Source organism: Danio rerio, chromosome 18 (assembly GCF_049306965.1).
Source record: "Danio rerio strain Tuebingen ecotype United States chromosome 18, GRCz12tu, whole genome shotgun sequence".
Classification (NCBI taxonomy): domain Eukaryota; kingdom Metazoa; phylum Chordata; class Actinopteri; order Cypriniformes; family Danionidae; genus Danio; species Danio rerio.
This window is the reverse complement of record NC_133193.1, coordinates 37,131,624-37,154,882: the sequence shown is the minus strand read 5'-3', so window position 1 is coordinate 37,154,882 and position 23,259 is coordinate 37,131,624. Positions and strand designations below refer to the sequence as shown.

Sequence of the window (23,259 nt, the reverse complement as noted above, 5' to 3'; positions counted from 1 at the left end):
CATGTCAACTAATTCTCAGCAGATTATAAGAAGACTGTTGTACGGAACCCCGTAAGGCACATAGTGGAGACATCTTTGCGAGGGAACGCAAAACATCTTTGCGAGATAACGCAAAACTTTGCGAGGGAACGCAAAACATCTTTGCGAGGGAACGCAAAAACTATTTCTATCTATCTATCTATCTATCTATCTATCTATCTATCTATCTATCTATATATTTATAGAAATATATATTTTCCTCCCACCCATTTTTTTTTTCACCCATTATTTATTTTTTCACCCAGGCAATTTTTTTCTCCTCCACTATGTCCCTTCTGGGGTTCCGTACTGTTGGGTTGGGGTTAGGGGTAGTATAAGATAACATGGGCTGCGTCCGAAACCGCATGCTTCCATAATATATAGTACGCCAAAATCAGTATGCGAGCCGAGTAGTATGTCCGAATTCATTGTATTAGAAAATCAGTATGCGAGAAGTACCCGGATGACTTACTACTTCCGGCAAGATTCCGCGAGAGAATTCATGAATGGAAGTAAAGCGACGCAACTGACGCAGGTAGGTCACGTGACTATGACAAAATGGCGGATGTGGTACGTCCGAATTCCATTCATACTTTTCACATTCATACTGTATAGAGCGTACTTTTCTAACGGCCGAGTAGTACGTTTAAATTCAAATGCAGTACCTACTGAGTAGTAGGCAGTTTCGGACGCAGCCATGTACTTGCAAAGCTTCTTATAGTCAGTTATATGTCTGTTGAAGGAGCAGTGTCAACACATTAGGCAGACAGTCTCTACTAATACTTAAATGGACCATCAATATAAAATGTTACCAATGATTTTTATTCCCAGTAGTTTGAAATAATATGTAAAAGAAACAGAGAGATATAAGTATGTGAATTTTACTGGCAGTTTATTAAAAAGGTTTTTGTAGTGTAATTTACAACACTATTCAATGATCAAGGTCCCATAATGCAATTCAAAAGCATAATCAAATATAAAAACATCAATCACACAATACAGATAACAGCTCATTTATGGATAGTTTTACAGTGTGGCTAAAAAACAATTAAAAGCTTTCTAACTATAGTTGAAAATAGTGTCATGTCAACTGCCACTAAAATGCAGCAAATAAAACAATTATGGAAAATGTTAAAAATGAATCTCATTATGAAAAATGTGTAACAAATTAAGTTAATGGGGAAAAACTGGGTAAAATAACAACAAACAAACCCCTAAATAGCCCATTTCTGTTTTGGATCTGGCATCTAAATTTATAATAATGACCCTTGAATCCTGACAAAGTCTTATATAATAAGACTACATTATGAGCGACACAGTACTTTACTCTTCTAGGGACAAAGTGGACACCGTGGTTCCATTAGGGTTACCAGAGCTGCTGGTGGTTGCGAGCGATGCAGAGCTTGCAGCAGCAGCAGCTATGTCACGTGATTTGGGTCGGGGAATCATCATCTCCTCTTTGTTCCTCTCTGGTTTGACAAGTAGCACGTAGCACTTGGGTATGAAGACGCAAGCAAGCAAGCCGAAGCTGGAGGCCAAAATGGCGAAAATCTGCACGGCCACCATAAACTTCCCCCGCGTGCTCAGGTAAGCAGGAACAAAGGAGCTCCAAACAATAAAAAACACCAGCATGCCGAAGGTCACACTCTTACCCTCGTTGAAGTGGTCTTCCAACTTACGAGCCACAAAAGCGAATGCGAACGTCACCAGAGCCAACAGAATGTCGTAACCGAAGATGGAGCAAATGAAGATGATGTTTCCAGGGTCACACTCCAGGATGATCTTGATGTTCTGGACGCCTGTGTTCTTCACGGGGTGTGGAGGCATCAGAATCAACCACGCAGTGCAGCCTACGACTTGAATCAGAGTGCACAAGATCATTATCGCTCTCTGGTGTCTTGGATGTATGGGGTCAACGTCATTCTTTTGAGGAATAGCTGGAGCGAAGACAGCGGTATCGGGACTCTGCTCAGACGCCGCCGCGGCTGCTTTGGCAGCTTTGGCGGCAGCTTTGACTGCCTTTACAGCTCTAGCCCTCAGCATAAGCAAAGCAGATTTGCCCATTAGCGAAGAGAGGATGAGAGCAAAACCAACAGCCAAAGCCATCTGACTGGTCATGCAGGACCACATCTGAGGCTTACCAAGGAACACAATGGAGCACAAGAAGGTGATCACCAAACCCAACAGTAGAGAAAAGGTAAGCAGAGGGTCATTGACATTCACCAAAGGTGTATTAAGATGCATTAAGAAGATGATGGCAACTACAATGGTCGCAAGAGCCCCAAAAGCAGCAATGGCAATAAGCGTAATTCCAAGAGGTTCTGAAAAGTCAAGGAATTCAATAGTCTTGGGCACACACTCGTCATGATTGGCATTGGACCAGTAGTCCCCATCACATTGGATACAGCCTCGTGCATCTGTTGGAACAATCATTCAAATGAACTAAATGGTACAACCCAGAATAACCAATTTGACTGAAAACTAATTCTGGCAACACTTTTGATGACGCCTGCATTTATAATGCATTGTGTAAGTATTTTAATGCATTATAATACATGCATAATGCCTTATAAACAAGATATACTTAACAGCTACACTTTATATGGATTTATATTGGATCATGAGAACATTTTAATGCACGGATGATGACATTATATAAGACTTTTAGCTCAATAAAGTATTATTTTCCGTCTTAATAAGATTATACTTTATTGTACTAATAAACATTCAAAGAGCCCCTATTATGCATTTAAAAAGGTCATATTTTGTTTTTGATTGCAAGGTCAAAAACACTTTCATTGTCTTATTATATGCATTTATTTTATCCTAATTATCCCAACATCTCCCATATGATTTGTTCAGTGATTAATTTGTTCCTAAACCCCTCCTTAGCGCGATACTAATCTGCGCTGATGGTTAAATGACCCAGTCTGTTGCGATTAGTTGACTGCATTCAGCACGAAACAGAAATGCCCACCACGGCTTGTCAACATTGTTGAATGTGTATGTGTGAGCCCAATGAAGGAGCGCATTAAAACAATGCAGTTAAACACCAGCATATTCTTAACCACAACCCCCAAGTAATAACAATGACATACATTCAGTATAAATCCACACAGCGGCAAAAGCTGAGCTATTTTGAAACTTAACTGCCGCACATGTGTAGGAACAGTTGATGGAGGCCAAAGCAATAACAAACAGCAGAGGATTTCAAGGTCACAAACGCATTTAAATCTGTAAACTAAGCGGCATGTGTCGCGTTTTCAACATAGCTTTAGACGCGGTATGTGAATGTAGAGTTAACCAGATACAGTACAAGTCGCATGGAGTGATTACAAGAAACAAAACACAGTTAAATACACGTTTTGAAAGCTAGAAAAACAAGGAGGCTACCATTTTAAATCACACTTAATTAAACTTGTGAAATGGAGAAAGAAACTGGTCCATGAACTGTGTACTGACAAAGTTCCTGTTAAGCTCTGACAAAGTCCTATACATCAATAGTCTTTTCTGATCCTTCATTTTACAAACAGCCAACAAATTGCCCACTGCAGGGCAGATTATTGCAAAAATCACCAGAATGTTCACTCATTATTGTTCACTCGTCTTCAGTCATGATTAGGCCCACACGGAATTTGCGCGCGCAAAATTCCGCAGATTTTCCGGAGATTTATGAAGATTTTTAGCCCATTATTAATTCTGTTTATTTGCTTGAGTAAATGTGTAAATCTGAATTTATTCAGTTTTTTTTTTAGTAATTTATTACTTTTTATTTAATATATTAAGGTTTTATTTATGATACTCCGCTGGATACTCCCAAAATAATTCAGCAGAAATCCGCAGATTTTTACCAAAATTCTCCACAGAAATAGCAAAAAACGTCCGCAGATTCCGTCTGGCCCTGGTCATGATCAGTCTCACGCACACCTGCACTCTGCTAGCGTTTGAAGAGCACAGAACATTTGTTGGTATTGTTTTGTGTTAACGTCAACACGAACAGGCAAAAGAGCCAGACAAACATCAAATCATTTAAATGACGAATCTTTTATTAAATAAGCTATCTTTTTGAACAAGGTGCACTTTCAGATTTAAACCTCAGCTGGATGTTTTCATTCACTTAGAGCTGTTACACACTGCATAGAAGGCCATTTTAAAAAGCCCATAATACGTGCTCTTTAATAAGGAGCTGGAAATAAGCCAGTAGTTAATGGTTGAAATTGGTATTTTACCCTTTCACACATAAGTTCTAAGTATTCCTGCTGACCTCCTGCTGAGTTTTTATTAATGTGACCATTATGTAAAATGCATCACTTTGAAGTTTCCATGGGGACCAAACATATTGTCTTGCTAGTATGTGTATTTAAATGGCTGAAGCCTAAAAAAATTGTAGTGTGTTTAAAAACACTGATAAACTGATTAGATAGATTACACTGATAAGTGATGTATGGCAAGCACAGAATGCCTCTTTATGCCTCAGTGTGAGAACATTTGAATTTAACTAGTGATGAGTGTTTTTTGAATGTTCAAATAACACCAATATGATTGCATGCAAGACTAAACTAAAGTGTTAACAAATATTAAAAGTATGTGCCCACGAGTCTCACAAAAGGCACTCCAGGGATCTGCACAATCCCACAGCCATTCACCCAAACTACACATGTCATCATATCGACCCAGGCTCATTCTAAAAACGTAACCCCATGGACGTTTCTGGAGACTGCTAAATACGTCCCGGGAGGTACATATTTTTGCAGTTATTGTTTTCGCAAATCTGCGAGAGGCCACTGTGTGCACTTTTTTGCATCTCAAATTCCTCCCGCAGATGCCGTTTGCGCCCGCGCTGTTTTTGAGTGAACCCACCAGAGGCCACTGTCGAACGACCGTCCGTCCGACCGTCCGTCCTACTGGCTGAATGATTGACTGGGCGACCGGACAATCGGCTGACTCACCATACTCCTTCCCCGATCTCAACCAATTTTACCAATTGACCCGCCGCACACCTGCTTACTTCCCAAAACCCAACCAACAATTTGCAGAAGCTGTCCAAAAAAGGAAAGCCCTAGTCTGATTTTTACGTTTTCGTATTTTACCACATTCTCACCCTGTTACAAACTTGTTTACTTTATTTTTTTTGTATTCTGTTTTTGTCTTACCTGATTTCTGGAACCGCTCTTCCCCCGGACTCAAACCCGGATCTTCATTGTCGTCCTCTCATCATCTCAAGTCAGCCGACATACACAACGAGCTAACTAGACAAACTAGTTGCGGCGGGAACGCCCTCCATACGGAAGTAAGCATTCAGTGGTAGGCGCCAAAAGGAACGGTGTCATACCACTTAAAAAAATTAAATACAGCTATACGTATCTCCGGCTCCATAATTTGCGGTCTCCAGAAACGTTTGTGGGGCTACATTTTCAGAATGAGCCTGGGTTGCATCATATATTGTGCCAATCAACCCCTACAGCTGATACCTATCTGGACATTGATTACACTCACAGCTACAGGACATTAACACACACTATAAAAACTCCACTTATATACAGATCAGGACTCAGTCTTGTATTTCTCTTTAGTGTGCATTATTAAGCATTTCATGTTCCTGTGTTTCTTGACCATGTTATGTATTTTGGAGTTTTCATTGGATTGTTGCTTGTTTGTCACTTTGTTTTCTGGACTATCCATGTGGATTATCTGTGTGCTGTTTTGACCCCTGCCTGTATGATCATCATTTCTTTATATTTTATATATTTTTCTATCCTGTAATAAATAATATTTTTATTTTTTTTTTTTAAACAGCCATATCAAATATCAAATCAGTTGTCCTGTGCTGTTATAAAGCATACTCTAAAAAAGTTATAAGAACAAATATGTACGTATTATAACATTTTGTAAATGTATTTACTCTAATGTTACACTATATAATATTGTTTATAAGGCATTATACACTGATGATAATACATTAAGAATAGGCAAATAATGCATTATAATTACAGTCTTAAAAAGTGTTACCCAAACTCTTTATTCCAATCACCTGTTGTGTTGGAAATCTCGCCATCTGCACAGGGAATGCAGTCAAAGCAACAGACTGGTTCTCCTTGCCGGATGCCCATTCTAGTGCCTGGCTGACAGCGTTCACTGCACACAGAGCGTGGTGCCTGAAACAATGGGAAGAAGCAGTTTTCATTTTTCAATAAAAATCCACATGTGATACTTACATATAAGATTGCTAATTGTCATAATACATTGCACTGCCCTTTTAGCTAGTTTTAATACACATACAATTGAAGTCAGAATTATTAGAATCATTAGAATTATTAGCCCCCCGTTATTAGTATAACAATGGTTTGTTCTGTAGATTATTGAAAAATATATCTTAAAGGTGGCTAATAATTATAATAATAATTATTATTATTATTATTATAATTATAATAATGTTGTTTAAAAAAATCATATCTGCTTTTATTCTAGCCAAAATAAAACAAATTAAGACTTTCTCCAGAAGAAAAAATATCATTAGACATACTGTGAAAATTTCCTTGCCGTGTTAAACAAAATTTGGGAAATAAGGGGGGGTAATAATTCTGACTTCAACTGTATAAAAGTAAAATGAAATATTCATAATTATGGTTTTTGTATGATATTATTTATTATATGAAAATATATATTTACACATATGTGACTAGACCACCAAACTTAAGTTTTAAGTTGCATTGGTATATTTTATGTCAATATCCAAAAATGCGATGTATGGGTCAAACGAACAAAAAAGTTATGCCAAAAGATATTACAATAATAAGTAAACTTTGTGTTCCATAAATTTTTTTCTAAACTCTTTTTATTTTTTACTATAAATAAATCTTGATTAATTGATAATTGGTCAGCAATATACATTGCTAAGGACCATAATATAATAAATTACATACATTTCAATAATATATATATAAAAAAATACACTTATTGATTGAATTGAACTAAAATTTGTATTGTAAAAAGTAATCATACAAAATTAAAGCTTGCTGAAAATGATTCAATCAAAAAAAATTCAATTTGAATTGGTAAAACTGAATGTGAAGTGAAAGCATTTAAAGGATTAAAGATACAACTAATCAGTGTTGTAGATATATGCTGTGATTCTTTATATTCTGCTTTTTGTCCAAAACACTGTACAAAAAAAAAGTATTATTGCACTAAGTGATGTTATTTAGTGTCTGCAAATCAAGGTAAATATGGAGACTGGAGAGTATGTATTATTCCTTAATGCACTGTAAATATACACATCTGCAACTATTAGCAGAAAACCATTTTGAAACTCCTATTGTTATTTTTACATCAACCAATTTTTGATCATACTAAATAAATGACAATCTCACCTTCAGAACATTATTATTCCATATGATGGAGTTGTTATTAATGACCAACTTGTCCTCAGGCGCCGCTGTGCTATTATAGTAACCGATATGTGTATATGTAATCCCTCCGTTTGAATCACTCTGCCAATTTAAGAGTTCATAAAAGCCTTCCACCTCACCATTAGTAAAGAACAACTCCTCTCCGGTGTGAGGCACGGTGAATCTGAGGTGTATCAGGTAGTACATGAGCTAAACATAAAGCACACATATATTAGTTAGCATTTATACTACAAGTCACAATGTTGGAAACAGTAGGATTTGTTGTTTTAGATGAAGCCTGCTCAGCAAGGCTACATTAATTTTAAATAAAAAATACAGTAAAAATTGTTAAAACATGGTGAAATATTATTAATATTTTGAATATTATTGAATTTAGCTTCCAATTTAATTTATTCCTGTAATTCAAAGCTTAATTTCCATAATCATTACTCCAGTATTCAGTGTCACACGGTCATTTTACATTTTGCTTTGATTGCATTCATTCATTCATTTACCTTCGGCTAAGTCTCTCTTTCAGAGGTTGCCACATCTGAATGAATCATTAACTATTCCAGGATTTGTTTTACGCAGTGGGTGTCCTTTCAACTGCAACCCAGTACTGGGAAAAAGGTTGGGTAGTGATATTACAGAAGTTTTCCGGGAGAAATAACAAAACGGGAGGGTGACGGGTGATTGATCTGAAATACGTATGCAGTCAAATTTAGTTTATTTAATTCACCTGCACTGCATGTCTTTGGACTGTAGGGATACCCGGAGCACTCAGAGAAAACCCACAAGAACATGGGGAGAACATGTAATTTTATTTAAATCATTTTTTTGTGACTTTGTACCAATAATATCTGATCAAATAATGCTTTTATAATGCTTTATAAAGGACGATGTGACTTGAAGACTGAACACTGCAGGAACACTGTAAGATCGCAGGAATAAATTAAATTTGAAACTACAATTAATAAAAAACTGTTATTTAACATTGAAATGATATTTCACAATCTATTTAACAATTGGTACTGTACTTTCCATCAAATAAAAGCAGTTTCGGTGAGCAGAATTGACTTGTTTTAAAACATTAACAAATCTTACTGTTTCCAAACTTTCGACTGCTAGTGTATATTAACAAATATCAAACAATCTCTGATATCAAAAAAACACCACTATCAGTGTGTGTCATACCTGCCAAGGCTCGAAATTAGTAATATCAGCACATGTGTCGTTCTCAAAAGGCCCGCTTCCTGTTTTGCATTGCTCTAGGTTATGTAAAGCATGTGCTACAGCATATACAGCCTTATAGACGTTGTATGTAATCCTTAACTGCGACACATCGGAGTAGGTATTATCCACTGTCCCTAACATCTCTTCTCCAGTGCATCTCCTCATGCCTTTTAATATCAGCGTATAATTTGTAGTACAGTTAAAGACTATCCCCCAAAATTCTTCTGTCAGAGAGTCGTTAAATGGACTAATGCTCAGTAAGTGCTTTTTCAGGCCGGGTATTTCGGCACGTTTAACGGCAAACCCTATAGTGCCGCCCAGAAGAGACAGAACGTTGGGCTGACGCGAAATGGCAGCTGAAGTGACCCAAGCTTCGCTGGCGATCCATGTACGGTTGGTGACGTTGCTTTGCAGTAGTGCCTCCACTAGAGGACTGAGATCCACATCGGAGGAGAACACTACAATGATCTTAGCCGTGGAGTCGTGCACCGTCTGCACTATGCGCTGGATGGCCTCTGGGTTGCTAATTTTCGGAAGGGTCTCAGAGAAGGATATGCACACTCCTGCTTCTTCCACCACCTCCTTAAACCTCTTAATGCCGTATTTCCCATAGTCATCCTCGGCAGCGATGGTACCCACCCAAGTCCAGCCAAAGCGAAGGACCAGTTTTGCCATCGCAACAGACTGGTTCTCATCACTTGGGATGGTACGGAGGAATGTGGGGTACTGGAACCTGCTTTCCAGAACGGAGCATGAGGACTCGTAACTGACCTAGAGGAGTGGACACACAGATGAATCTCAATTTAAAGCACTACGTAAAGAGGTGTTTGTTGTTGGATATTACTGAATAATAATTGAAATTGTAATAATGATGTCAATGAGTATGTTTACATAGACACCAATAATCCAATTTTAATATGAATAAGACAGTACTCTGATTAAGTGAGTCTGCTATGTAAAAAACTATTTTTAAAAGCGATGGCGACTGTTGTAGTTTTTCAAGTTTCCTTATTTTTTGGTATTTAACTTCAACTTTAGCAATATCATGTTGTCATCATGATATAATGTGGAAATAAGCTTGTAACTGTACTGTGCATTCCCAGCCACTAGACTTTTCTGACAGGGTATTCGAGTGTCAGAATGTTATGGGACTACTATACAGGAGCTATAATTAAGGATTATAGATAGCGAAATTTGTCTGTTTTTATTTTAGCATCTTTTTTAAACCAGGATGGCAAAACACAAACACGGTTATTAATTTACTAAAACTTATGCTTGTTTGTTGTACAAATTCATAATAATGACAAAAAATACTAATTTGTGCGTCTCCTGACTTCCGGGTCAAGCTATACTGCCGTTGGTGTATTCTGGGATATTTTCTTATCCCTTGGTTTCGAGTGTTGGTCCTGAAAAATCTCCATTTGAAGTGGTATCTAGCCCATCCCCTTAGCCCTACACCTTAAAGCTAAAGAGAATTGGGACCCCCCTACCCCTTTCACATGAACACGCAAAACAAGGGGTAGGGTTTTGAGGAGGGGCTAAGGGGTAGAATTGGTATTAGGCCGTAAACACCTTAATCAAACTATTACCATCATGTAGGACTTTTCATACACCTGTGTATGGACAGGATAGATCCTACATGATGGTAAAAGTTTAATATGCGGTATCAAATTCTATTCAAAAAACACTTTTCCACCAGTCCTTATTTCATACTCGCATCCTCAATTCATCACAGGGGCATAAATGAAATGAAAGTGAAACTCCCGAACTGCAGTTAAAGCTGAAAAAATTAAAACGAAACACCCGAAATTACAAGAAACTCCAGAGGAAACGTGGATAGCCTGGTGACTAGGGCTGTAACGATACACCAAACCCACGATTCGGTTCGTATCACGATTTTTGACCCACGATTCGGTTCGTATCACGATTTTTATTTTATTTTTTCGTGTGGGGTGGGAAAAAAAAGATTTTTAAAACTATTTTTTATTAAATAACATTGGAAAAATCTTTATAAACTAAACATCAAAGAACAATATTAACTATGCAAATTATTAACAATATAAATAGCCATATATAAAATAAATAAATAGCCAAAGCTATCACTTCTGTTTTCTTTGTAACAAAATACTGTTGAAAAACCAAACAGAACTAAACTGCATTGTGTAGATGGTTCAAGCATGTTGAAAATTATTTTTCAATCAAGTTCTCTTACATAGAAAAAGTAAATTAAATAGCTACTAGGGATGCTCATTTCGTTAATTTTGCTAACCGACAACCGCCGCTCATTAATCGGTTATTAGCGGTGAACTGGTCAGATTACTATTAATTTTATATTAAACAAATTGACGTGTCTATTTTGTGTCTGACACATTAAATATTGCATTTTAAAATACTGATTTATTTTTATATATTAATAGCGGAACAGAACAACAGAGCATCTTCACGCACCTGCAGTGTTTAGCACAGAAGAGCAGAATAATCTAAATAAAATGAATAAAATAAATAGGACTGCCCTAAATTATTTTCACTTAAATAATTAATTTATATTACAAAACGAAAATACTGACTGATTCTTTTTAATAACCGGCATGGGCTTTTTTTTCCAATCATATGTTTTTTTCTTCCGTCAAATAAAAATAGCTGACTTCCTCAAATTGCTCGCTCCACGGAAAATATGCATTTATTTAATGCCCCGCTGTTATTATTATAATCACAAAACCTTTTACATTTTTAATAAAAATCATTATTTTAAAGAATATGTCCTGATATAGCCTATGGTTTCCTCTCTCTCCCTCGCGGTTCAAGTGCGCGCGCTGCGTGATGAAAAGACAGCAACAACGCGCGCATATGTAGACTTTTTGTAAACAGTTTTGTTGTTTAAATATGATATTGCATTAATCTGCGTACATGCTTTAAGCTGTAAAATAAAAAGTAAAGCCTATTTGTTGCGTTTATTACGCAGATCCAGGTCAACATAAGCGCTGCAGCATCAACAGGTCTGTATCAAACAGCAATATTCTTCTTCCATTTTGCTTCTTTGGCAAATGTGTCAGTAGGCACGGGTTATACATTATCATCCCGCAAATTAAGTATGCCTTGCAGTTAAACAAGTGGCCGAAAACGAGGCGCACCTCACTGCCTTTACGTTAACAAGGAAAAAAGAAGAGGCGCTGTCCTCTTATGAAACGACTGAATCAGCTGGGTATCAATTGTGCAAAAGTGTTGCTGTCTGTGTTGTTACAATAGCAATATTTAATACTATTGTGATATTCAAGATAGGTATATTCATACAGCTCTGGATAACTTAAAACAACGATTAGACCATCAGAGCGGTGTTAATGCGTCCTGAAGTAAAGCGAAACGGCTATAAACTCCAACAAGATAGAGTGATTGTATGCAGAGCCATATAGCCTACCTTTATCTCTAAATAAAGTATAACTATAGAAACTGTTCATCTTAACTTAAAGCTTCGTCGTGTTTTCTGACCTCACGCACCTGTCAGTCAACACTCTCAAAGGTTCAAACAGAAAGCGCACAGCACGGTTACAGAAAAGTTTGCGCTGTTACCTGACATCTGGTGAACGCCCATCCCTCTCTGCGCAGCCACATTAACAGTGTGAGCAAATCAACGTATATGCGCTGAAAATCCGGCCGCTTTGACAGCATTGGCAATGTTTCTGGCGTTGTCTGTTGTCAAGCGGGGCTAAGTTGGTTTTGTTTTTGATATCCCTGACACATTCAGACGGTCCCTTACTAAGAGCTCTGTGCGAGCTCTCCCGGCTAAATATTGCGAGGGCTTAAACGGAGCAGTGCTTGTAATGTCTAACGAAAAAAAGTGTTAATTAGCTCAACTTTTGCAGGCACGCGTGACGTTATTGGAAAGGTAGTCACGGGGTGTGTCGCGATTCTCCCTTATCACACCCCGACACAGGATCGTAGATCTGAGTGTCGCGATTTCGATTTTATATCGTGTATCGTTACAGCCCTACTGGTGACGCATCAACATTAATCGATCTATGTGCTGTAACATGTAAAACGGGAACATGAAAGCAACATTCAAAAAGTAGCTCAGATAGACACCTTAATCATATTACTGTCTTAATCAGATTAGGGCAAATAATTCGATAACTGGTGTCGATGTAAACATAGTCAGTGAAAAACAAATATAGTTTTTCAACTTAAAGAAATGTACTCTGCTTTGTTTTTTATTAGTTAAGTTCATCTGGTTGTGAAATTTAGTTTAAATGTAATGCCTGAAAAATGACTGTGTTGCAGTAAAAAGCAATAATATATCTTGAATGTCAATGTACATGTCATGTGTATACTCACACAGTGGAGACCTAAATTATTACAATTACCTAAGTTTTTAATTTTGAATGAATCTTTTTGTATGACTGGAGAACAATGAGTCCTGTCAGGGAGTAAATCGTTCATTTGCGCATGCACACATTTGTGCAGGTGAGGTAGAAGATTAGTTTCTTTTTCGAGTCTTCTTTTGGGTTTGAGCAGAAGCCAATCTTAAGCAGTCAGAGGCAGAAAAAGATTTAATCTGTTCATCTCTCGAGTCCTTGAGTCATTCGTTCATCACATGAAAGATAGAAGCCAATCATATGCATTTAGAACTGGAATAAGATTTGATCCATTAATTTCTCGAGTCCTCGGGTTTGAATCATCTCACTTTACATGCTGTCACGGGATAAACAAACGACTCAAAAAGCCAGAAGATTCAAAAGGTGAACTAATAATGGATAAGCTAATATGGGAATGTCTAGGTGACGTGAATGAACCGCTCAAATTTGAAGACCTGTCAGAAGAGATGAGCTGATGTAATTATAGACAAAAGACCAGGTAAACGTTCATTCATTTTCCTTTCGGCTTAGTCCGTTTAATAAGCTGGGGTCGCCACAGCGGAATGAACTGCCAATTTATTCAGCATATGTTATACGCAGTGGATTCCCCTCCAGCTGCAACCCATCACTGGGAAACATTCATGCACACTCATACACTACAATTTAGCTTAACCAATTCACCTATAGCGCATGTCTTTGGACTGTGGGAGAAACTGGAGCACCTGGAGGAAACCAACACAAACACAAGGAGAACACCAGCTGACCCAGCCAAGGTTCGAACCAGCGACCTTCTTGCTTTGAGGCCAACGTGCAACCCACTGTGTCACCGTGCAGCACACCATGTAAACAATCAATGATTATTTTCTCTTTCTTATAGCATTCTACTTATGACTTGTTTGTAGTGTAATCAATGTTTGGTGTCACTGTAGGTAAGTTTAAAGAAAACGGATCATTTTAATAATATTTTAGGCAAATTTAATGAAATGAACGAAATGACTCGAAAAAGTTTTGTTCACCTTGCTGAACAAGACTCAAAGGTCCGAGTCAGTAAAATGATCCGAACTTCCCAGCACTAGTTTTTAGACATATTTCACAAGTTTCATATATACTGGAAAACACTTTACAATAACTTAAATTACATATTTTAAAACCATGCACTGATTAAAATTAGAGATCACTTTCAGATCCAGCTTTTGGCACTATTTGGTACCTGGTTATAAATTCCTTAATTATCTGATTAGCCCTATTTAACTGGCAGAAGATTTCACTAGTTCAGAGCTAAACTGGGTGAGGATCTGGATCTTGACATTCTCCATCTCAACTTTGAAGGGAATTTGGACTGAATGATTCTCTGCAATGACCAAACCTTTGAGAGAGTCCTGTGAGAGTCTACCTAGAGACTAGTGATGTCTGAGACCAGTGATGTCTGAGAGAGACTAGTGATATCTGTGAGACTAATTCATCTTTATTCTTTCACTAGTGATATCTAGTGATGTCAGCAAGAGACTAGTGATGTCTGCAAGAGAGTAGTGATGTCTGAGACTGCGAGAGACTAGTGATGTTTGAGACTAAAGATGTCTGATGTCTGCAAGAGAATAGTGATGTCTGCGAGAGACTAGTGATGTCTAAAGCTGCATCCAAAATCGGTGACTACTCAGTATGTACTGCCTTTTCAAAAGTATGTTCTATACAGTATGAATGTGAGTAGTCTAAACTCGGATGTGCTGCATCCACCATTTTGTTATTATTACTTGATCTCCCTATTCATGAATTTCCTCGCAGTGCATAATGTGATAGCGCAGAGTCCATTGGATGCGCACTTCAGAACTTCGCCGGAAGTAGGTTTTATGGGTACTTTTCGCCTACTGTTTTTCAAATTCTATGAATTCGGACATGGTACTGGGCTCACATACTGATTTTAGCGTACTGTACATTATGGATATATGCAATTTTGGGTGCAGCCTAAGACTAGTGATGACTGTGAGAGACTAGTAATGTCTGAGGCTTTAGTGTACTACTATATAGTACACTAAAATTAGTATGCAAGCTGAGTAGTATGTCTGAAGTGCGCATTCAATGCCCGGTGAGAGAATTCATGAATGGCAGTGAAGCGAGGCAACTGACGTGGGTGGGTCACGTGACCATGACAAAATGACAGATGTAGTACGTCCAAGTTCCATTAATATTACTCACGTTCTAACTGTATAGAACACACTTTTCTGATGGTCGAGTAGTATTCAAATGCGGAACCTACTGAGTAGTAGGCGATTTCAGAAGCAGCCTGAGACTAGTGATGTCTGCAAGACACTAGATATGGCACCAGCATATAATAATGATGATTACATTGTTTGTGAAAAATAAGTGCTTATAAAAGTGCTTATAAATTGTTCTCTAATTTTAATCTCCTGTGTGTCTGAAATTTATTTCTGTTTATCCTTGTAAAACAATCTTTTATAAAGTAGTATAGATATAAAGGTGACTTGACTTTCTAAATGTACTTTCACTTGTAAAAAAATCTTTATACAGTACTGACCACAAATTTCTGATTATATTTTAATTAAAAAATATAATTTTAAATATAATTTAAAAAGTGTTACACAGTATCATAATATAAATTAATATAATAAATAAGATTAGATTACACAAAAACAATTATTGAGGTTTTCGCTTTAGTAGCATTTTAGGTTATGTTTTTTTTTAGATTACACAAAAACAATTATTGAGGTTTTCGCTTTAGTAGCATTTTAGGTTATGTTTTTTTTTAATATATATATATATATATATATATATATATATATATATATATATATATATATATATATATATATATATATATATATATATTAAAAAAAACATAACCTAAAATGCTACTAAAGCGAAAACCTCAATAATTGTTTTTGTATATATATATATATATATATATATATATATATATATATATATATATATATATATATATATATATATACATAGACTTTTAAGAATTATTTAGAAATGTATTCAAGTTTTTATTGTGTTCTTTCCTGCAATTAAAACTTCTGAACCTTGATATAAGTGTTATGCATTGCCCCAAAACAGTGATATTTGAAAGTTACTTGTGGGAAATAGTAGAGGCCAAGAATCCTGGCTGTGGCGATAGACAGATCTGATCCTCCAGCCCCCACCAAAGCAGATAGAGGAGGTCCATTCCCACAGCGGTAGTTGGGCACAGCCTCGTCCTGGCCTGTCAGGAAGGTGAGTGTTCCCTCCACAGCTTTGGAAATGGTAAAGCAGGAGTCATAGATGACATAACCCAGCTCAGTTTTGGGTAACAGATCTGTTCTGCTGTTAATCTCTTTCAGAGCAAACAACATGGTCTGAGCCCAGCGGAATGCGCGGAAGTTAAAGCTGAGGGGGAATTCACATGTTACAATTTAACACTGTACTTGTTCTTGTTGTTGTTTACTAGACATTATTCTATAACTATGATGTATTCCTGTGTTTATTACAGTTTGTTTAAGTTAATCTTTTGTCCTCTACAAATTACTTTCTAGAACTTTTGTTTTGTTTTTATACCCCTTTTTATTGCTTGTTTCATTTAGAATCCCAGATCACAAACAATATTCATGAGAGAGTTAAACTCTACTATTTCATGAACACTTCACAACATACCTAAGAATTATAAATAAATAAATGGTTGAATAAATAAATAAACAAATGATTGAATAAACAAATAAACATATAAGTGATTGAATAAAAAATGAAAAATGAACAAATAAATAAATAATTGATTGAATGAATAAATAAATATAAGAGACTGAGTAAATAAACAAACGTATAAATGAATAAATGAACAAATTAAATAAATTATTGAATAATTAAAAAAATAAATAAACATAAGTGATTGAATAAATAAATGAATGAATACACATTAAATGATGGAATAAATAAATAAACATATAAGTGATTAAATAAAAAATAAAATGAATGAATGAACAAATAAACAAATAAATAAATGAATGATTGAATAAATGAATAAATAAAATAAATGATTGAATAAATAAATAAATTACATTTAAGTGATTGAATAAAAATGAATGAATGAACAAATAAATGATTGAATAAATAAATAAATAAATAAATAAACAAATAAATAAGTGATCAAATAAATAAATGAACAAATGAATGAATAAGTAAACAAAAATGATTGAATAATTAAATAAATAACCATATAAGTGATTGAAAAAAATTAATTAATTACTGAATGAATAAATAAATAAATAAATAAATAAATAAATAAATAAATAAATAAATAAATAAATAAATAAATAAATAAATAAAAGTGAATAAATAAACAAACGAATAAATAAATAAATAAATAAACATAAGTAATTGAATAAAAATAAAAATGAATGAATGAATGAACAAATAAATAAATAAATAAATAAATGATTGAATAAATAAATAAACATATAAGTGATTGAGTAAATAAACAAATGAATAAATAAATAAACATAAGTGATTGAATAAGAATAAAAAACGAATGAATGAATGAACAAATAAATAAATAAATGATTGAATAAATAAATAAACATATAAGTGATTGAGTAAATAAACAAATGAATAATTAAATAAATAAATAAATAACCGATTGAATTAATAAATAAACATAAGTGATTAAATAAATAAATAAACAAAGGATTGAATAAAAAAAAATTTAATTAATTATTTATAATTGTTTGAATGAATAAATAAAGACTCCCAGTTCTAGCTTGTTTTGTTCAAAACGACATCTGAAAAAAAAAAAACTAAATGGATAAAAGCCTCTAAAAATGTATGAATGTAAATAAAAATGTTACAATTGAATATGCTTATAAATATCTTGATACATTATGAATATGATTTTTTTCTCCATTAATTCTTCTAGAAAGCCTACCTGTCTATTAAACAGGTAAACCACTGTAATTAGTGCAGTAAAAGGCAAAGCAAGGCAACAGCAGTATAACAACTTTGTACCACTAGATGTCGCTGTCTAAGACAGGTTGATTGACAGAAAAATAAATAACAACATAAACAACAAAATCTCTCAGGAGAACTAATTAGGCTTCTCCTTAAACAACTTAATTAATTTAGCCCGATGAAAGACGAAGCAGTATAATTAAGCCTAATTTAATCAGGTGTTTGCAATTAAGTGTCTTTTTCTTTTTTAAACACGACGAGTAATTTAAATGTATGCATGTTTAGTTTGTCTACTCTAACAGTTTCACACCGACTAAAAATATAAAGGTGCCGGAGGCTGTTAAGCTTGTAAAATGTAAAAGATATTTTATCATACCCCTGGCAATCCACAGACTCTGGAGGGTCTGTGGTGTTGCTGTCTGTTGAAACCAGGCTCCGATGAACGGGAAACATACCGCCAATCACCACCGTGGTTTTCTCCACTTCTTTGTAACCCCTCAGGTTGAATTTGGCTTTGAGTTTACAGCTCCCTTCAGCATCGGTGGGTGTGAAAAGGTAAGAAATCATGCATAAAACCAACAAAAAGCGTCCTTCGTAACTCAACCCAGTTAAATCCATGGTAAAAGTCACGCTGCTTTGCTCTGAGTGTGTTTGGAGAGACACGGCAGACAGAGTGAATTACAGACACCTGAGTGAGTTCCCATCGACTCTTCTGGGATATGAAGATTGCATAAGCTAATATCAGAGCTTCTCTCAGCCTGATTCACACAGGGTCAGAAATGAAGCTGTGCTCAGAGCAGAACACCTCTTAAAGTGACTGGGTGATACTACAGAAACTGAGATTTTTCTGTTTCTACACCTAACAGCAAAATAACTTAAATTAAATATTCATGTTTACTATTTCTTTATGTTTAAAAATGAAACCATATTTTATTTGAACATCTACACCCTTTTGGGTCATCAATGTGGCAATAATTGTCTTAATTACTTAGAATAAAATAATAAATTAATAAATAATTAAAATTCCAAATCTGCTGGTCCACACAGCCATGTACAGAGGGAAGGAGCTTTTTTGCTCAAAAACAGATTTTTCTACTATTCAGAATACAAAAATTAATATAATAAATTAATTAATTAATATGAAATTACTAAAAAAAAACTATCAAACATAATGTTCATTCATTCGTTTTCTTTTTGGCTTTTTATTAATCAGGGCTTGCCACAGTGGAATGAACCACCAACTTATTCAGCACATGTTTTACGCAGCGGATGCCCTTCCAGCTGCAACCTGGGAAACACCCATACACTCTTGCATTCCCACACATACACTACGGCCAATTTAGCTTATTCAATTCACCTGTACCTCATGCCTTTGGACAGTGGGGGAAACCAGAGCACCCGGAAGAAACCCACGCGAACCGTGCTACCCACTGTGCCACCGTGACGCCCACATATAATGTAAATGATATAAAAAAGAAAATACCAAATAAATACTTTGAAATATAGAATGAAAGTAGTGCCCTGAACAGAAATCCATTATTTTGGATTACAAATCTCTCTGTTGACATATTTTTGACCTCATATTTCCTGAATATTTATGAAAAAAATGCCCCCTGTAACTTTACTGTTATTTTTCAGTTATCAGAAATATGTCATTGCCAAAAAAAAGATGTGATCTTTAAATACATTTACAAAATAAAATAAATCATCAAGCTGTCATTTATGTGTTTTTATATAGCCAAAGGGTAATTGATTAATGTGGTCAAAGTTTATATTTAAATATATATTTTAAAATAAATAGATATTTTGCCAAAACAAAAATTACAGATTTTTGTAGAATGACCCAACTACATTTTCCTGTTTTGACATGTCTTGTTAAAAAGAGTTAAATTATTTTGTGTGTTTGTTTTTAAGGGATTAAATCTTTTTGATTCAGAATCTTTTCTTTTCGAATTTTGAACCTCTCAAAAAATGTAACTACACGTCACAACGATGTTTAGCGCAAGCTCTGTGATTGGGTGGCTTGATATCGCTGATGAGTGTGGGCAGGACTGAGAGCCACGCGAACCTGTTGGAGCAAGTGTTTACATGTGTCAAGTCCCATGAAGGAGTTTCAGGTGGAAACTGTTGTTTTGTGTTTACCTTAAGACTAAAGTTATTGTACGTCCACCAGTTCCCGCCTCTAAATGAGCGAGTTTTAGCTACTTGTACATTAAGGTAGCTTTCAGAAAAACTCCAGTGAAGAAACTCGACACAGAGGAGCAAAAAAAAAAAAAAAACCTCCCTGCCAGCCAACATTTCAGAAGTGTTATTGCAGGGCAACACAAACCACACACAGAAGTAAAAATGCAAGGCAGGTGCCATGGGTCACACCGATCTCTCAATGCAGAAATACAGTAAAAACAGACTTTAGTGCTATGTTGCCGAGGACTAATGCCCCTGGTCAGGTCTGCCAATGCAAAAAGGTCTAAGGTGACAGGTCAGACTGAGTGCGAATATCAAAAAATCAAGGACTGTGATGTTACCCAGTATGGCATTGCCGGGGGGCCAGGCCTGGTGTTGGGGCTTGTTTTCAAATGCCTGGTGACCAGGGATTATCCCACTGAACCGGGCTGGGTGCAGCCCAAAGGAGCAACGTGGGACAACCTCCTACTGGCCCATCACATATAGGGGCAGTCCACTGTAAAACAGGTGCTGGTCAAAAGTCAGGACCACAATGAACTGATTGTCTGGCACAGAAACTGGCTCTTGGGACATGGAATAGAGCTTGAGCTTGTGCTCTTGGGACATGGAATAGAGCTTGAGCTTGTGCTCTTGGGACATGGAATAGAGCTTAAGCTTGTGCAGGAAGTTGAGCAATACCCACTAGACATAGTCTAGCTCACCTCCATGCACAGTTTGGGTTCTTGAATTTAACTTCTTGGGAAGGGCTGGATTTTCTTCTTCTATGGAGTTACCCTCTACAAGAAGTGACGGGTTGGTCTGGGCTAGCTTATAGCGCCCCAACTAGTTTTCCCTGTAGAACTAGAGGGTCATCTCCCTATGCCTATGGGCCAAACACCAACGCAGATTACCCAGCCCTCTTTGAGTCTTTGGGAGGGGAGCTGGAAGGTGCTCCGACTGGACTCAATTGTTCTACTGGGGGACTTCAATATGCATGTGAGTAATGACAGTGATACCTGCAGAGGTATGATTGGGAGGAACGGCCTTCCTGATCTGAATCCGAGTGGCATTCGGTTGTTGAACTTCAGTGCTAGTCACAGTTTGTCTATAACAAATACTATGTTCAAGCATAAGGCCCAAACATATTGTGAGGGATCTCTTGGTTCTATGGCTAAACCACATGTCAGAGGGATTCTCAACTCTCACCTCTGGAAGAAATTTGACCAGATCCAAAGGGAAACTAGTGACATTGAGACACAGTGGTCCATAATCTCTGACTTCATTGTTGACGTGGTCATGAGGAGCTGTGGATGCAAGGGCTGTGGTGTCTGTCATTGCTGCAGTCCATGAACCCAGTGGTGGAGACCAGAAGTAAGGGATGCTGTCAAGCCAAAAAAAAGGAGTCCTACCGGGCTTGGTTGACAAGTAGGACTTCCGAGGCAGCTGATGGGTACCAATAGGCCTACCACGTCTATGCCATAAAAGTCTATGCCATAAAAGGAGGAGCCAGCCAGTACAAGAGGATTCATTGGAGTATGCCCAACCAGTCCCTATGTGTTTTGCAAACTTGGAGAAGACATTCAGTTATTTTGAATGCATTTTGTGGGGGGTGCTCTGGGTGTATAGGCTTGGAGGCATTCAGTTAACAGCTGTCCAGTCCTTGTATGAACAGAGTAGGAGTCATACATTCATTAATTTTCTTTTCGGCTTAGTCCCGTTATTAATCAGGTGTTGCCACAGTGAAGTGAACCGGTTATCTAGCTTATGTTTTATGCAGCAGATACCCTTCCAGGTGCAACCCAACACCAGGAAACACCCATACACTCTTGCATTCACACACATACACTACATCCAATTTAGCTTATTCGATTCACCTGTACCATATGTCTTTGAACTGTGGGGGAGACCGGAGCACCTGGAGAAAACCCACATCAACACGGGGAGAACATGCAAACTCCACACAAAAATGCCAACTGAGCCAGTCAGGGCTTGGACCAGCGCCCTTTTTGCTGTGGGCAATTGTAGTACCCACTGCACCAACGTGCTGCCCAGAGCAGGAGTTCTGTTGATAATTTTTCTAAGTGCAGCCTAGGGCCGGAGGGGTGCTGGTTTGGGAACACAGTTAAGAGAATTAACACCGTTAACCTTTGTATAATTAGCACTTCTTATCTGTTGTGTCTCTTTTCGTTCAATCACTGAATGCCTCCACTATTGTAAGTCACTTTAGACATCCATCAAATTTATTCCATCATTCAGTTTCCTTTGGCTTAGTCCCTTATATCTCAGGGGTCACCACAGAGGAATGAACCACCAACTGATCCAGCATATTTTTTACGCAGTGTATGCTCCTCCAGCTGCAACCCAGCACAGGGAAACACCCATAAACCCTCACATTCACACACGCACTGATACACTATGACCAGTTTAGTTCATCTAATTCACCAATACCACATGTCTTTGAACTGTGGAGCACCCAAAGGAAACCCACGCAAACACAGGGAGAACATGCAAACTCCAGACAGAAATGTCAACTGGCCCAGTTGGCACCTAAACCAGCAACCTTCTTGCCTAATACTAACCACTAAGCCACTGTGCTGCCCCCATTTGCTAAATGACCAAAATCTAAATAGCGTAGCAATGACTATAAGGTAAATAACTTTTTCAAGCGTGTTATATTCATATATGGACCTTATAAATTGAAACGTGTATGTATACATGGCCCAATGTATATGAGTACAACACTCACACATTTCTTATTTAAATTAATATTTTCAATAGGAAAGGTTTACAATATTTTATCTAGTCGGTACTGAAGCCAAATCTGGAGCTTATCTAACAAAATAACTTATGATAATGGTACAAAAACAGTACACGCAAATTTATGTTAGAGAAATATATAAAATAAAATAAAAATTTCAAGAGAAAAAAAAAAAACATAAGATTGTGTTGAAATTGTGTAGTTTGTAATTTTTCTTCCAGTATTTCACATTAATTTAAATCTATCATCTTTCTGTTTCTAAATTATTCTACAATTTTTATTATTAAAATATGCATTTAATAAATCTGTTTTGTTTAAATGCACAAAATATACTGCTTAAAAAATAAAGGCAACACTTGGAGTTTTATTTTGTTGTTTAAGTATTTTCTCTATTGTATTTATTATTAAGTGA

The 23,259-nt window shown here is 36.4% G+C and overlaps 1 protein-coding gene across 2 annotated transcripts; it reads right to left on the bottom strand.

The window, feature by feature from the left end:
• Positions 1-893: 893 nt before the first annotated feature.
• Positions 894-18,745, bottom strand: vmn2r1 (vomeronasal 2, receptor 1). 2 transcript variants are annotated; one of them, XR_012394033.1, is made up of 6 exons: positions 18,303-18,604; positions 16,084-16,375; positions 8,601-9,410; positions 7,547-7,616; positions 6,050-6,173; positions 894-2,435 (listed from the first exon to the last, which is right to left on the bottom strand). XR_012394033.1 is itself a non-coding variant. In XM_009293770.4 (6 exons), the coding sequence occupies exons 1-6, from the start codon at positions 18,542-18,544 to the stop codon at positions 1,342-1,344; spliced, it is 2,790 nt and encodes a 929-aa protein (XP_009292045.1). In that variant the 5' UTR covers positions 18,545-18,745; the 3' UTR covers positions 894-1,341. The 2 variants fall into 2 exon arrangements, 1 of the variants encoding a protein (XP_009292045.1); XM_009293770.4 differs by having other exon boundaries at positions 7,389-7,616; positions 18,303-18,745.
• Between the last annotated feature and the right edge of the window lie 4,514 nt (positions 18,746-23,259).

Coding starts and splice junctions, on each gene's coding strand:
- vmn2r1 (XM_009293770.4), bottom strand. CDS start 18,544: ATGGATTTAACTGGGTTGAGTTACGAAGGACGCTTTTTGTTGGTTTTA. Junction 6,174..7,388: donor GGAATAATAATGTTCTGAAG/GTGAGATTGTCA, acceptor CCATTGTTTCAG/GCACCACGCTCTGTGTGCAG. Junction 2,436..6,049: donor CGAGATTTCCAACACAACAG/GTGATTGGAATA, acceptor TTGTTCCAACAG/ATGCACGAGGCTGTATCCAA.